The sequence below is a fragment of the Chlorocebus sabaeus genome, chromosome 11, assembly GCF_047675955.1.
Source record: "Chlorocebus sabaeus isolate Y175 chromosome 11, mChlSab1.0.hap1, whole genome shotgun sequence".
NCBI classification, from domain to species: domain Eukaryota; kingdom Metazoa; phylum Chordata; class Mammalia; order Primates; family Cercopithecidae; genus Chlorocebus; species Chlorocebus sabaeus.
The window spans coordinates 6,270,056-6,283,173 of record NC_132914.1 but is presented as its reverse complement, the minus strand read 5'-3'; the positions used below and the strand labels follow the sequence as shown (position 1 = coordinate 6,283,173).

At 43.5% G+C, this 13,118-nt stretch overlaps 1 protein-coding gene across 1 annotated transcript in view; it reads left to right on the top strand.

Annotated features, from left to right (window-relative positions):
• Positions 1–13,118, top strand: part of VWF (von Willebrand factor) — a 166,457-nt gene that overhangs the window by 120,513 nt on the left and 32,826 nt on the right. The window contains exons 35-38 of the mRNA XM_073020414.1: positions 3,285–3,505; positions 4,927–5,119; positions 5,326–5,667; positions 7,477–7,676. Coding sequence (XP_072876515.1) covers positions 3,285–3,505; positions 4,927–5,119; positions 5,326–5,667; positions 7,477–7,676 — 956 coding nt within the window. The remainder of the gene's footprint in view (positions 1–3,284; positions 3,506–4,926; positions 5,120–5,325; positions 5,668–7,476; positions 7,677–13,118) is intronic.

Below are 13,118 nucleotides of genomic sequence, written 5' to 3'. Positions count from 1 at the left end.
GTCCTTATAATTTAGTCTTTATTTCAAAGTTGACTTTACACTTTTATTACCCACCCCACCAAGTTCACTAAGTTCTATTTTTATTTATTCTTGTCTTTGTTCATTTCTCTTCTTAGTTTTTGAAATTCTGATTCAAGGTGGTTTTCATTTTTTCAGATGTTCGAGTGTATTTAGTTTGAGTATTGTCTCATAGGTTTTTTCTATGTCATAGCATTTTGGTTTTTGTTTTTTCCTTTTTGTGAAATTCTCATTAAATGAGTGTTGGTTCTCATTTTCTGATCTTTTAAAGAAACTTTTATATACTTAATCTTCTCATTTTGTGAATTTTGGATTTTACAAGATTTCTGGTTCAATGACTCTCCCTTCTATCAGTATAGAAAAGTCATTTCCTTCGTGGTGTGTGTGTGTGTACATGTGGATACTGAAGGGTTGCGTGGCCTCTGATTTTTCAGGTTTTTCTGGACCCTGACTTTCCCATTGGCTTTATTTTTATGTCTCCAGTCACTTTCCAAGTACCTTTCCATTTCTTTTTGCTCCCAGCCCCCTCGAAACTATGCTTTTCAGGTTGTCACTGAGTATTATGTGTGTTTTTAGCACCTGCTGTGGTCTGTCAGGATACTTTAAAATACTTTTGCCCTTAGGGTGGGCTTTTCTTTCTGATGGTGGTGGTGGTTATAGAGAAATTGTAGGCTTGCTGCCCACTCTCTCCTTCTCTCTTTCTTTCTTCTTTTCAGTTTTCCTTGGATTGTCCTTGCTCATGACAAAGGCTAACAGTTAGGGCATGAGAGATTTTTGCTGGGTGAGATTTGGTGTTTTTTTATCTTTTACTTTACTTACAGCTATTTTAAAGTCTGGGTATTTTTGGCCGGGTGCAGTGGCTCACGCCTGTAATCCCAGCATTTTGAGAGATCTAGGCGGGCTGATCATGAGGTCAGGAGTTCGAGACCAGCCTGGCCAACATGGTGAAACCCCATCTCTACTAAAAATACAAAAGTTAGCCAGGCGTGGGGTGCATGCCTGTAATCTCAGCTACTCGGCAGGCTGAGGCGGGAGAATCGCTTGAACCTGGGGAGGTGGAGGTTGCAGTGAGCCGAGATCACGCCATTGCGCTCCAGCCTGGGTGACAGAGTGAAACTCCTCTTGGAAAAATAAAAAATAATAAAAATAAATATATAAAGTTTGGGTATTTTCTTGTTTTCTAGTTATGCTGAAGACATGCTTTTTTTCATAATTTAATTTGTTCTTACTGTTCTGCATCGTATTCAGAGGATGTATATATCCCTACATATTTCTTTGCCTTGTGGTTTATTCTCATGACCATTGGGGCTGGCTCCTTGACTTGACAGTATTCATAGCTGGAGTATTAGGGCCCACCTTGGCTACTTGGATGTCTTTTTGAACATGTGCATTTTGCTAACAATTCACTTTAGTATCTGATATCATTACATTTTGACAATCAGCCAAAAGTTTTAATATAATATTCAATCACAAATATTTGTATTGTCACTTGGAAAAATGAGTAAGAAGATGTAGGAGAGAGATGAGTGATATACTTTACTCTGTGATAATATTTTATAACTGTGCATTAACATTTTATTATATAACTCTAATGTATTAATTTTTAATTAGTTCAGCCTAACTTTATGTCCTGAACATTGGAATGTGCTTATATATATGGCTCATTAAAACTAAGCACTAAACTGGAGTATAATGTGATGGTTTGTTGGGAGGTAATTTGGTATTCTGGAGATGGAAGGACCTCAAGTTTTAATACACCTACAACACAGCAATTTACAAGCTATTGAATTTATTTTGTGGCTTATTTGTGAGGATTTGGAGATCTGTTTGTTAAACCATGCACATGTGAGTCATGCACTATTAGGTAGGCATTTCATCTGTATTGCAATTAATTCTCACAATAATACTAAAAGGTATCGATTATAGGCCTATTATGTAGAGGAGCTAGGGAGAGGATCAGTGAAGTTAAGTAACTGATCCAAGGTCACAGTGCAAGCAAGTGAAACAGAAGCCAACCCCTAGTTTCTCTGGCTGTAAAGTACCCATTACGCGTCACAGTTCATCGTAGGGTGGGCAGAGCCGTTCTCACTTAACTTGCCTTCTGTGAGCTAAAACCATTTCTTTGCCTTGTGATTTATTTCATCCTTATGGCAGTTGGGCTGACTCCTTGATGTGACAGTATCAACAGCTGCGTGTTGGGGATCACTTGCAACGTGGATGTTAGTAAGCCAGTAGCATTCAGTACTGTCACTTGGAAATGACTGACTGCTCAAGGACATATAGGGGATTTTGAGTAGAACTTCTGGGGAGGCTGCTTAGCTCTGATGGTGCTTCCAAGACCCATCATTTGTCAGTGGATGTGCTGCTTGCCAGTCACCCCCATAGGGAGAGGTTGGCTCAGGCTTGGTTATGAGTGAGGGACATTAGTGGGACCTCCCTGCTCCACCAAATCTGTGTCTCAGCTCTTGGGCATGTATTCACCTGCCATTGTAGATTGTGGTCATGGTTTGTCTGGAAAGCTTATTTCCAACTTTATTTAGGTCCAAGGTTAGCTTTCAAATCATTTATGGCGGTGGTGCCTTCAATGTGAGGATTTTTACCAAGTAATCTTATGTAGGTACAAAATGATTAGTATTCACCAATAATGTTTTAATAGGAAGCTTGAGAATTTGCCACTTATGTGAATGACTCAGGGTCAAATGAGGGAGCATTGAGACCCAACCATTTTTTTTTGGCTCTGGAAATATTTCTCCTGTGCAATCTCTTAAGGGATTAAGTCAACATGGTCACTTGTACCATTGCCTTAGTCACTTGGCAGCTGAAAGGACACATGTCTTTAGGTGAATTTTCTTTAATGAGATCCTGAGCTCATAGCTTGCTTAGCTTTTCTTAATTTCAATGGAGTCGTAACACCCCTGGAACTTAACTTTGTTTTCTGGGCCAAGGCATCCCTGTAGAAGGGATTATTCACACTGTACATTGACATTTTTTAGAAGTGTGGTTCTATAATTTGCCACATTTTATGTAACGTTCTCCAGGAAAACATTTAGTAGCCAAGTGTTACTTACCTAAACCTCTCTACCTCTCAGAGCCCCAGTTTCCTAATTAGTAAAAAAGGAGGAAATTGGTCTATATGACTTCAAAGGGCCTGTTCCGGTCTCTACTGTATTTATCTGTGTGCAACTTGGTCACACCTGCCTGTCTGCATGTAGTAGGCATGGGGGTTTGGATAATGTCACATCCATCCTCTGCTTCTCCCCGTCCAGGCGTGTGCACAGGCAGCTCCACTCGGCACATCGTGACCTTTGATGGGCAGAATTTCAAGCTGACTGGCAGCTGTTCTTATGTTCTATTTCAAAACAAGGAGCAGGACCTGGAGGTGATTCTCCATAATGGTGCCTGCAGCCCTGCAGCAAGGCAGGGCTGCATGAAATCCATCGAAGTGAAGCACGGTGCCCTCTCTGTCGAGCTGCACAGTGACATGGAGGTGAGAAGTACTTTCTGTGCATCCCGTGGCAAGGCAATAGAGTGTCAGGGAAACCACATGGACCAGGTGGCAGTTGGTTTTAGTTGATGCTCTTGTTAGGAGCTCTGCCTCCTGCTTAACTAGAGGAGAGGAGCACCACTTTCTTAGAGGGGTTTATTGCCATCCCCTTGTCTTGGCCTGACTTCATGTTGTTCCGGGCTCAGATATGCAAGACGGAATCACTTTTAGATAGCATAAAATTGTGAATTTAGTGCCAGTTTCTGGCACTGGTAGAGAATTGGAATTGGCATCAGGATTGTTTACCCGGGAGGTATTATGAGTCCAATGCCTAAACCCTGTAAGCTTTCCAAAGGGAAACATTTATGGCCTAAATTAGGTCCTTTGAAAATATTTAAGGCCTACATAAAGCGTTGGCCTCCAAAATTTGAAAAGAAAACTGCAAAACTGATATATATATATATATATATATATATATATGATTGATTAAATGCTCACAAAAGGTTACATTACGCCAACTTCTTTACTTGCTCGTGTAGAGATCATAAATATTTCATTGTGTGAAAACAACTTGTAGGCTGGATTTTCTCACTTTGCAAGAATTCCTGAATTTGAACAATAATTGCAGAAAAATCTTAGCTAGTCATATATCAAGTGAGTAACTCATAGCCAAAAATTAAAAAATAAAGATGATAAAAAATCCTTCCAAAAATTTTACAGCAAAATTATATTCGTCACGGAATGTGAGTACATTTTAATGTGTTTGATGTGATATATGGTGGGGGCTGCCCAAGAAAGAGCTTCTAGTGGCACACATGCACACAAAAAAGACTTAAAGTGGTCCCATTAAGACACTGGTGTCCAACCTTTTGGCTTCCCAGGGCCACATTGGAAGAAGAATTGTCTTGGGCCACACATAAAATGCGTTAACACAACGACAGCTGATGAACTAAAAAAAGTTCTGTGCATATTTTTCGTGATATCCACCACCACAGAGAAGCAAAAACATCCTTGCATTCAAAGGGTTGGACACGGCTGCTGGATGCTCCTGGAGACACTGCTCTGACGAGTTGGCAATAAGGCGACTTTCCCAGCCTGTCTTAAAGGCATTGCCCTTCTCTCTTGAGTCACATACACTCAAGGTTCCTATCTCTAGGCTTTCAGGTTCTTGGTGCATGGCCACCCGTACAGTATTATAACAGTCTGTCTTCTGGTCAAGCTCTGCAAAGTCAAGCTCTGTTTTCTAGTCAAGCTCTTCTTTATCTTAGAAGAGCTGCCGACAGATATCAACGTTCGTGCGTAGTGTTGCGGTTGAGTGTGATGAATGTGCAGGGACTCTCAGTAACTTCACTAAAAACCCAAGGGTGAAGTTCTGGGATTCCTTATTGCTGGAATTTCCAATGAGCTCTTTCTTCTTTGTGCAGGTGACGGTGAATGGGAGACTGGTCTCTGTTCCTTATGTGGGTGGGAACATGGAAGTCAACGTTTATGGTGCCATCATGCATGAGATCAGATTCAACCATCTTGGCCACATCTTCACATTCACTCCACAAAACAATGAGTTCCAACTGCAACTCAGCCCCAAGACTTTTGCTTCAAAGATGTATGGTCTCTGTGGTAAGAACATTTTCTCAACTCTTTTCTTCCTGCTATACATTTATAAACCTTACTTGCTCTACTCTGAGGCTCTTGGATGCTGATATTTCAGGGTCTAGTAGCAAGGGTCAGATTCTGGTGAGGATGAAGAATGGCCCGTCTCTGGCATCGATGTTTTTGTACCTAGGGCCTCTCAGTTTATCTTTTCTTTTTGTTTGTTTCTCTAGGGATCTGTGATGAGAATGGAGCCAATGACTTCATGCTGAGGGATGGTACAGTCACCACAGACTGGAAAACACTTGTTCAGGAATGGACTGTGCAGCGGCCAGGGCAGACATGCCAGCCCATTCTGGAAGAGCAGTGTCTTGTCCCCAACAGCTCCCAGTGCCAGGTCCTCCTCTCAGCACCGTTTGCTGAATGCCACAAGGTCCTGGCTCCAGCCACATTCTATGCCATCTGCCAGCAGGACAGTTGCCACCGGCAGCAAGTGTGTGAGGTGATCGCATCTTATGCCCACCTCTGTCGGACCAATGGGGTCTGTGTTGACTGGAGGACACCTGATTTCTGTGGTGAGTCTCCAAGTTACCTCTAAAAATCCTGGAGACCAACTAACTGGGCTTGCTCAGCCTCTCTGTGCCCCACATTCTTTATCTGGCTAATAAGGGTGAAAATCCCTGTATTTTATATGACCTGGGATTCCAGTTAGGATTAAGTAAGATCGAAGAGATATATATGTGTGTGTGTGTATATGTGTATATATGTGTATGTATAGGTGTGTATATATGTATGTATATACACACTGCATGTAGAATTTTTATGTAAATTAATGCATGGTCCTTGCCATTAGTATTTCTACAGTTCAGACAAATGCAATTTTAATGTGTTAGACACATACAGGCGTCTGTGAAGCGCTGTGTAACCAGTCACATTGAATTTGAAATTCCACCAAGCTTACAGTGCAGTCCATGCCTGAGCAGGATTTTAAAGTGTGAGTAGAATCATTTGGTTGCCAAGAATCTCCTTAATTATAAACACTGCAGGATTGTTAGTGCAGATAGCCCCTCCCCAAGGTCAGCTCCCCTACCTGGACTTGGCATTTATTTAAAGTGTAGGGGAAACTGCAGTGAATCAGATATGGCTCCTGTCCCTCGGGGTGCTGGAGTGAAAAAGAATACTGAACTTGAAATCCTCAGTTGTCAAATATAATCGTCTTTTTTTTTTTTTTTTTTTTTTGAGGGAAATCAATATGTACATGCATGTTGGAGCCTCAGAGTTTATCATCATAGAACTGTCAGCAGCTCTGAGCTGGGTCTGGAGGACTTGGGCATCCTAGTCCCACCTCAGCTGGTGGATGGACTGTTCTCTTAGTCTTTCTGGACCTCAGTGTCTGCATCATGGAATGAGACAGTTGGCCTAGATATAACCTGTAGGTTCCTTTGGGTTCTGATTTTCTGAGGCCATGTGGATGATACTGCCTCCTCCCAATCAGCCTGCAAATCAAGCAGCAAATGTTAGTTTCTAAGTTACTGGAAGCACTTTCTCTGCATACTGATTTCTTTGTGTACCTCCTGGTTATTTACTGTGCACACAGAGGGAAATCTTTGGTGCTCCAAATCCTTGGAAACTTCCTCCATCTCCTGCCTGCCTTGGTGCCTTGAGAGTGTGAGGAAGTTGTTGAGCAAATCAGAACGAGGGAAGTGAATCACCTTGTAGCTTCTTTCCCAAGGCTGTTCTTCATAGATGTGGATTCCTAATTTACAGATGCTTTTAAAGCATAAAATACATCTGTATTCAAAAAAGGACCACAAAACCATACAAATTCGCATCATTTGGTAGGACTAGATTTGGCTGCAAGTAGCAGAGAATTAAAATTTTCTGTCGTATAGCTGATCAGAGGCGGTGGTTCCAGCTAATTCTGGGCCTCAAACTGGATTCTAGCTCTTTGCTCTGCCCTCAGTTGGGTGTGGTCTTTTTCTTCATGGTCTAAGATGGAGCTCTAGCCATCACATTCGTGCTCCAAGCAGGAAACAGGGAAGGAGGGAAGAGGGGCAAGGAGCGTGCATAGCTGTCTTTTAAAATGGACTCCTGGAGGCTGCCATGGGATACTATACTTTCTCTTACAGTTCAATGGTCAGAACTAGTCACATGACTGTACTTAGCTGCAAGAAAGGTTGGGAAATACAGTCTTCATTCTGGTGGTCATATGCCCAGCCTAAAGTTCTGTTTCTGTGGAAGATGGGGAGGATGAAGATTGGTAGAAAATAGCCATCTCTGCCCTGGCAAGTTTGTCTGATGATTAACCGTGTTGAATCAGCTGTGCCCGTTTCACTCTGGCTGGTGAGGACCTTTGTGAGTGACCTCTCCTTCTCTGTCTATAGCTATGTCATGCCCACCATCCCTGGTCTACAACCCCTGTGAGCGTGGCTGTCCCCGGCACTGCGATGGCAACGTGAGCTCCTGTGGGGACCATCCCTCGGAAGGCTGTTTCTGTCCTCCGAATAAAGTCATGTTGGAAGGCAGCTGTGTCCCTGAAGAGGCCTGCACTCAGTGCATTGGTGAGGATGGAGTCCAGCACCAGGTAGGAGCCTGGGCCTTTCACCTCCCATGGGGCTGCTTCCCTCTTGGGTTAAAGGGAGAAGTGTTCACCAATGATTGGCCTCTTCCAACTGTGGCAGCAGGGTTGACTCTTACGGGGATCATTAGGGACAGGGAGGCAGTATTGTATAATGGCTCTGCATTCAGATAGCTCTTGGTTCAAATCCTGTATCTGTCATGTATTATCTGAGAGATTAAACATCCAAGTGTTGTTACCACGTTATTACTGTTACTGTGATTACTATTGTCTTTATTATTGTAGTCATTTAATTAAAAGGATATAGGAACCCAGGAGGGAAAGGGAAAAGAATATTTTGTGTAATAATGTCTGCTATTGTTAAGAGAGATTGTATACCTTGAGTATGTTCATTATTTTAGTGTTTTTCAAAGGTTGTATTAACAGTTACTTGTGGTCAAGTGAGTTTAAAGAACACTAGCTAATCATAGTTAAACAGGTTTCTTTATTGCAGAACTCTTTAGAGTTTTTAATGTACTACTGTACCTCGCAGGTATTTAAGAGTTTTTGTTTCTCAAACTTATTTGATCATGGAGCGTGTGTGTGTGTGTGTGTGTGTGTGTGTGTGTGTGAATCCCTTGGGACTGGGATTCCACAGAATACACTAGTGTGTTCTCTATCACTCATGAATACAAAAATCCTATGAAGAAACTAAGACCTAAAGAGCTTAGTAAGTTGCCTATGGACACAATTTATAAGTAATGGAGTTGGTCTCAGAATTTGAAGCTCTCTGTGACGCCAAAGATCTGGCTCTTTCCACAATTTGCTGCATCTTTTTTGGGCTGATTTGCTTGTGAGTCATTGAGTCATCAATTTTTTTTTAAGCTCTTTAGGAGGTATTGAATGTATTTTGAAAGGGTATTTACCAAACTCCTCTGTCTTGGCCTAAAATGGCTGTCATCTCTCTTCAAAGTTGACTCTGTATATTTGTAGGATCTGGGGCAGCGTGTATCTGTGCGCATGTGAACGTGCACGTGCGAATGTGTGCAGTGGTCCTGTCCTTCACCCTTGACAGTGATACTACAGACCGTGGTAGAGGTAGAAGCATATTTGGCTTCTAGGAAAGGAGAATGTGTTCTGTGATCATGGGCTGCACTCAAGACCTAAAGTCTTCATCACCAAGGAGGACCATTCTTGCTAAGTGGACCGAGTAGAGTGACTTACCACTATGTTCAACCACGAATAGGAGAACTCATGGTAAATGTAGCTAACCAGCCTGCAGAATAATGAAAACAACATTTCAGTAACTACACTATTCTGTCCCTGATGCTGTAAGCCAGGATAGGGACCATTTTATATGATTCTCCCCAAAGCTCTGTAGGGTCATAATCGCACATCCTATCGAATGGATGAGACTGAGGCTCAATGCCATGAGGTGATAAAGCTGGGATTTATGTTCATAGCATCAGTCATAGCGTCCTAGCCCTGCCGTTGACCTCATTGGAACTGTGAGCTGAACTCTGGGCTAAGTCATGTTCACTGGAACACGGGTATCCATTAGGGCCATTACTCTTAGTCACTTACACTGATCTCATGTGCTCTAGTTTAGTTGTTGGGCTTTATCCTAGTGGATCCAATTTGTCCTCACTGTGGAATAGATGAGCTAAAGTCCTACTCGACTGCCATATTTCAACTTGCCAAGTTAAGTAATTGCCTGTTCTGTGGTATTCCCTAAATGAGTTGACAAAACCTTGTATTTCTCTTCCTGATTTGTATAGCTCCTGAGCTCCTGCAGGGCTTAAATGATGTTGACCAATTTACATATGTGGCTAGCAACCTGTGGTAATTTCAGACTGGTTTTACTAGTAGTGGCAAAACGCTCGCTCTCAGGACACAGAAGTGATCTTTTCCCTGGCGTTCTGTGATGAGAAGTGAGCTCAAGTCTGCAGTGTTTCTGACTGCATGGGTGTCAGATGTCTGCAAGGTCCTGAGAGAAGGAGGCTTGTGAACTGTATCTTAGTGTCTCCAAACTCCTGCCCTTTGCTTCTCCTCTCTGGCCCTATTTTCCCCTTTCACTGCCCGCCTCATCTTCAGTCCAACACATTAGAATATGTATTCAAGTTGTGTAAAGGGTCCATCCAAATATTTCGGATGTAGAAACTGTCTTATAAATATATTTTAAAGTCAGGTGAAATAAAATTAGTTAATTGAAAACTTTTAAAAGAACACAGCCACTTTTAGTGATTTCAGAAAATACAGTTTAAATGGATGAAAGCAAGCATCATATCCAGCCGTGTGCATTTTCAACTTTGACTTTCAAAGCAGAGAAAGAATAAAAACCAAATACGAAGAACATTTCCGTTAAATAACTTTTTTTTTTAACTGAAAAATGAAGCCCAGAAAACCTTTTATTCAGGGAAATAAACTAGGGTATAAAACTATTGTAGTGGCTGGGCGTGGTGGCTCAAGCCTGTAATCCCAGCACTTTGGGAGGCCGAGGCGGGTGGATCACGAGGTCAGGAGATTGAGATCATCCTGGCTAACCCGGCGGAAACCCCGTCTCTACTAAAAAATACAAAAAACTAGCCGGGCGAGGTGGCGGGCGCCTGTAGTCCCAGCTACCCGGGAGGCTGAGGCAGGAGAATGGCGTGAACCCGGGAGGCGGAGCTTGCAGTGAGCTGAGATCCGGCCACTGCACTCCAGCCTGGGCCACAGAGCGAGACTCCGTCTCAAAAAACAAACAAACAAAAAACCTATTGTAGTAATTTCAGAAGAGCAAAATATTCACTAGTTTCCATAGATCTTGTTTATTTTACAAAACAGAGTCTAAAGAGGTGAGCCTTTGCAGCAGGCTCAGAAGGGACCAAGAACCTGCACTGGCTGTCCTTGGCTCAGTGGAGCTGCTGGTGGTGGTGGGTGCTACACCGGCAGGCACAAGCTTAGCAGGAGCCATGTCCGGGGCCCAGAAGCTCTGGCCTGTAGCCTCCTTCCCTCTGCCTTAGTCTCTGCTGTCCCTAGCTGGGCTCAGTGTTTCCACTTCATTTGCATCCCTCATCAGATTGGCTGGTGAATCAAATTCATCACATTGCATGATGAATTGCTTGTGTGCTTCTTTGACCTTGTGCCTTGAAAATGTCAGTTTTCCCCACCGTATTCTCTGCAGGCCGCTCTTTTGTCACCTTTATTCAAACGTTAACTCCTGCTGGCTTTCATACCTGTTATGGCCTGGTGGTATTCACGCCTGGGCCCTGGAACCTGGCGATGGCAACGGGCCTGCCTGCAGTTGGCCTGGGGTTGTGCAGCAGCACCATCTGCCGGCCGCATCGCTGCATAGCCTGGCCAGGCCTGGAGAGCCGCTACAGTTGCTTTTAGAAGCTTAGCCTTCGCTTGTTTTTTAAATTTTTGTTTCTCTTCTTTCCCCTGCCTTGGGTGGGTCTTAAGCTTCCTGGGAAATGACAATCCCCGGCAAAGGAGGGCAGACACCTGCTTTGGGTCATCTGTTGTGTGCTACCCATTCTCAGGATAGTAGGAAAATTGTGTGATTCATTTTTGAGTTTAAATATCTGAGGTCTATGTTTAAAAGGAGAGAAAAAAGAACACTGAAACATACAGAACATGACCCTCTCCTTCCTCATCCCCTCGTGTCTGCCAATCCGACCCCCTGCCCCAGCCCTCTGAGGCCAGCACCCCGGGCCCCTCCTCCACCTTCCCAGCTGGAGTGGCAGCCACTGTGTCTTTTCTGGTTTTCTCTTCCTAGTCCTTCCCTTTTCCATCCTGCACACTGTCGCCAGGGTTGTCTTCATTTAGCTCTTCTCTGTGAGGCGGGGTCCTGCTTACGACTCCGGGCCTGCACCTGCCTGCCGAGGTAAAGCAAGTTCCTGCAGTGGGCACATAGGGCCTCTTCTGTCATCTTCAGCCACCTGCCTCACCCGTGATGCCAGGCGCTGCAGGAGTGTTCCTTCGTCTGTGCCTTTGTTAGCTGTTTCCTACCTGGAATTCCTCCTCCTTTCCCCTTTGCCCAAGTGTTCCTGTGCTTCATAGGTGTGCCCTGTGAGACTCTCTGCAGTGCCCAGTCTTAGTGGACTCTCGTTTTGCACTCTTACTGCTCTTTTATTTATTTTTACAAACAGCTTTACTGAGGTATAATTTACATGCCACAAACAGCACATATTTAAAGCGTACAATTCGATAGATTTTGCCATATGAACACACCTATAAAACCGTTGACATAACCAAGATAATGAATTTCCATCCCCCCCAAAGTTAGCTTATGCCCTTTTAAATATCTCTCTCAACCCTAGACAGCTACTGGTCTGCTTTCTGTCGCTATGGATTCGTTGACATTTTCTGGAGTTTTGCATACATGGAAACATGCCTACGCACTTCTTTTCTGCCTGGCCTCCTTCACTCAGGATAACGCTTTTGGGATTCGTCCATGCTGCTGTGTGTTTTGATAGTTTTCTCCTCCTCGTTGCTAGGTAGTATTCCACGGGGTGTGTGTCACAATTTATTTTTCTCATTCAGATTTTCACCAATGAGTCTTATTTCCTCACCTTGACTGTCAGCCATTCAAGGGCTCGGATGGTGTGTTCAGACCTGCCCGTGACGGGCACTGTGTCTATTGACGAGAAGCAGTTGTAGTGCAAGAGACTAGGCCTGTGGTGTCTTGGGCCAGAATGCTAGGTTCAAAGCCTGGATGTGCCACTTGGTCAAATTTCTTTAACTTCTTGGTGCCTCAGTTTCATTATTTGTAAATATAGATGATACTACTTACCTGGTAGGGTTATTAGGAAAATAAAGTAAATAAATGTAAAACTCTTAGAGAAATATCTTCAACATATTTATTATTAGTTATGTGTGGGAGGCAGCAGAGCATGGTGGTTTAAAACCATGGATTTAGGCCTGGCGTGTTGGCTCACACCTGTAATCTCAGCACTTTGGGAGGCTGAGGCAGGTAGATCACTTGAGGTCAGGAATTTGAGACCCAGCCTGGCCAACATGGTGAAATCCCATCTCTACTAAAATACAAAATATTAGCTGGGTGTGGTGACGCATGCCTATAGTCCCAGCTACTTGGGAGGCTGAGGCAGGAGAATCACTTAAACTTGGGAGGCAGAGGTTGCAGTGAGCTGAGATCATGCCACTGCACTCCAGTCTAGGCGAGAGAGAGTGAGACTCTGTCTCAAAACCAAAACCAAAACATAAACAAAGGAACAAACCATGGATTTGGATTCAAAGCCTCACTCTATCACTGTTCCTGTGCAAACCTAGCGAGTGCCTTAGCTTTCTTATTGGAAAAGTGAGGGCAATGGTAAAAAATATCCTCACCATAGGATTGCAGTGAGGATTACATGAGTGATTTAAATAAAGCTCTCAACCCAGTGGCACGTAGCAGGTGGCATTTGAATGTTAGCTGCTGTCATTTATTGAGTGAGTGAAAGGTGTCAAGGGCAGGACCAGAGGGGTTAA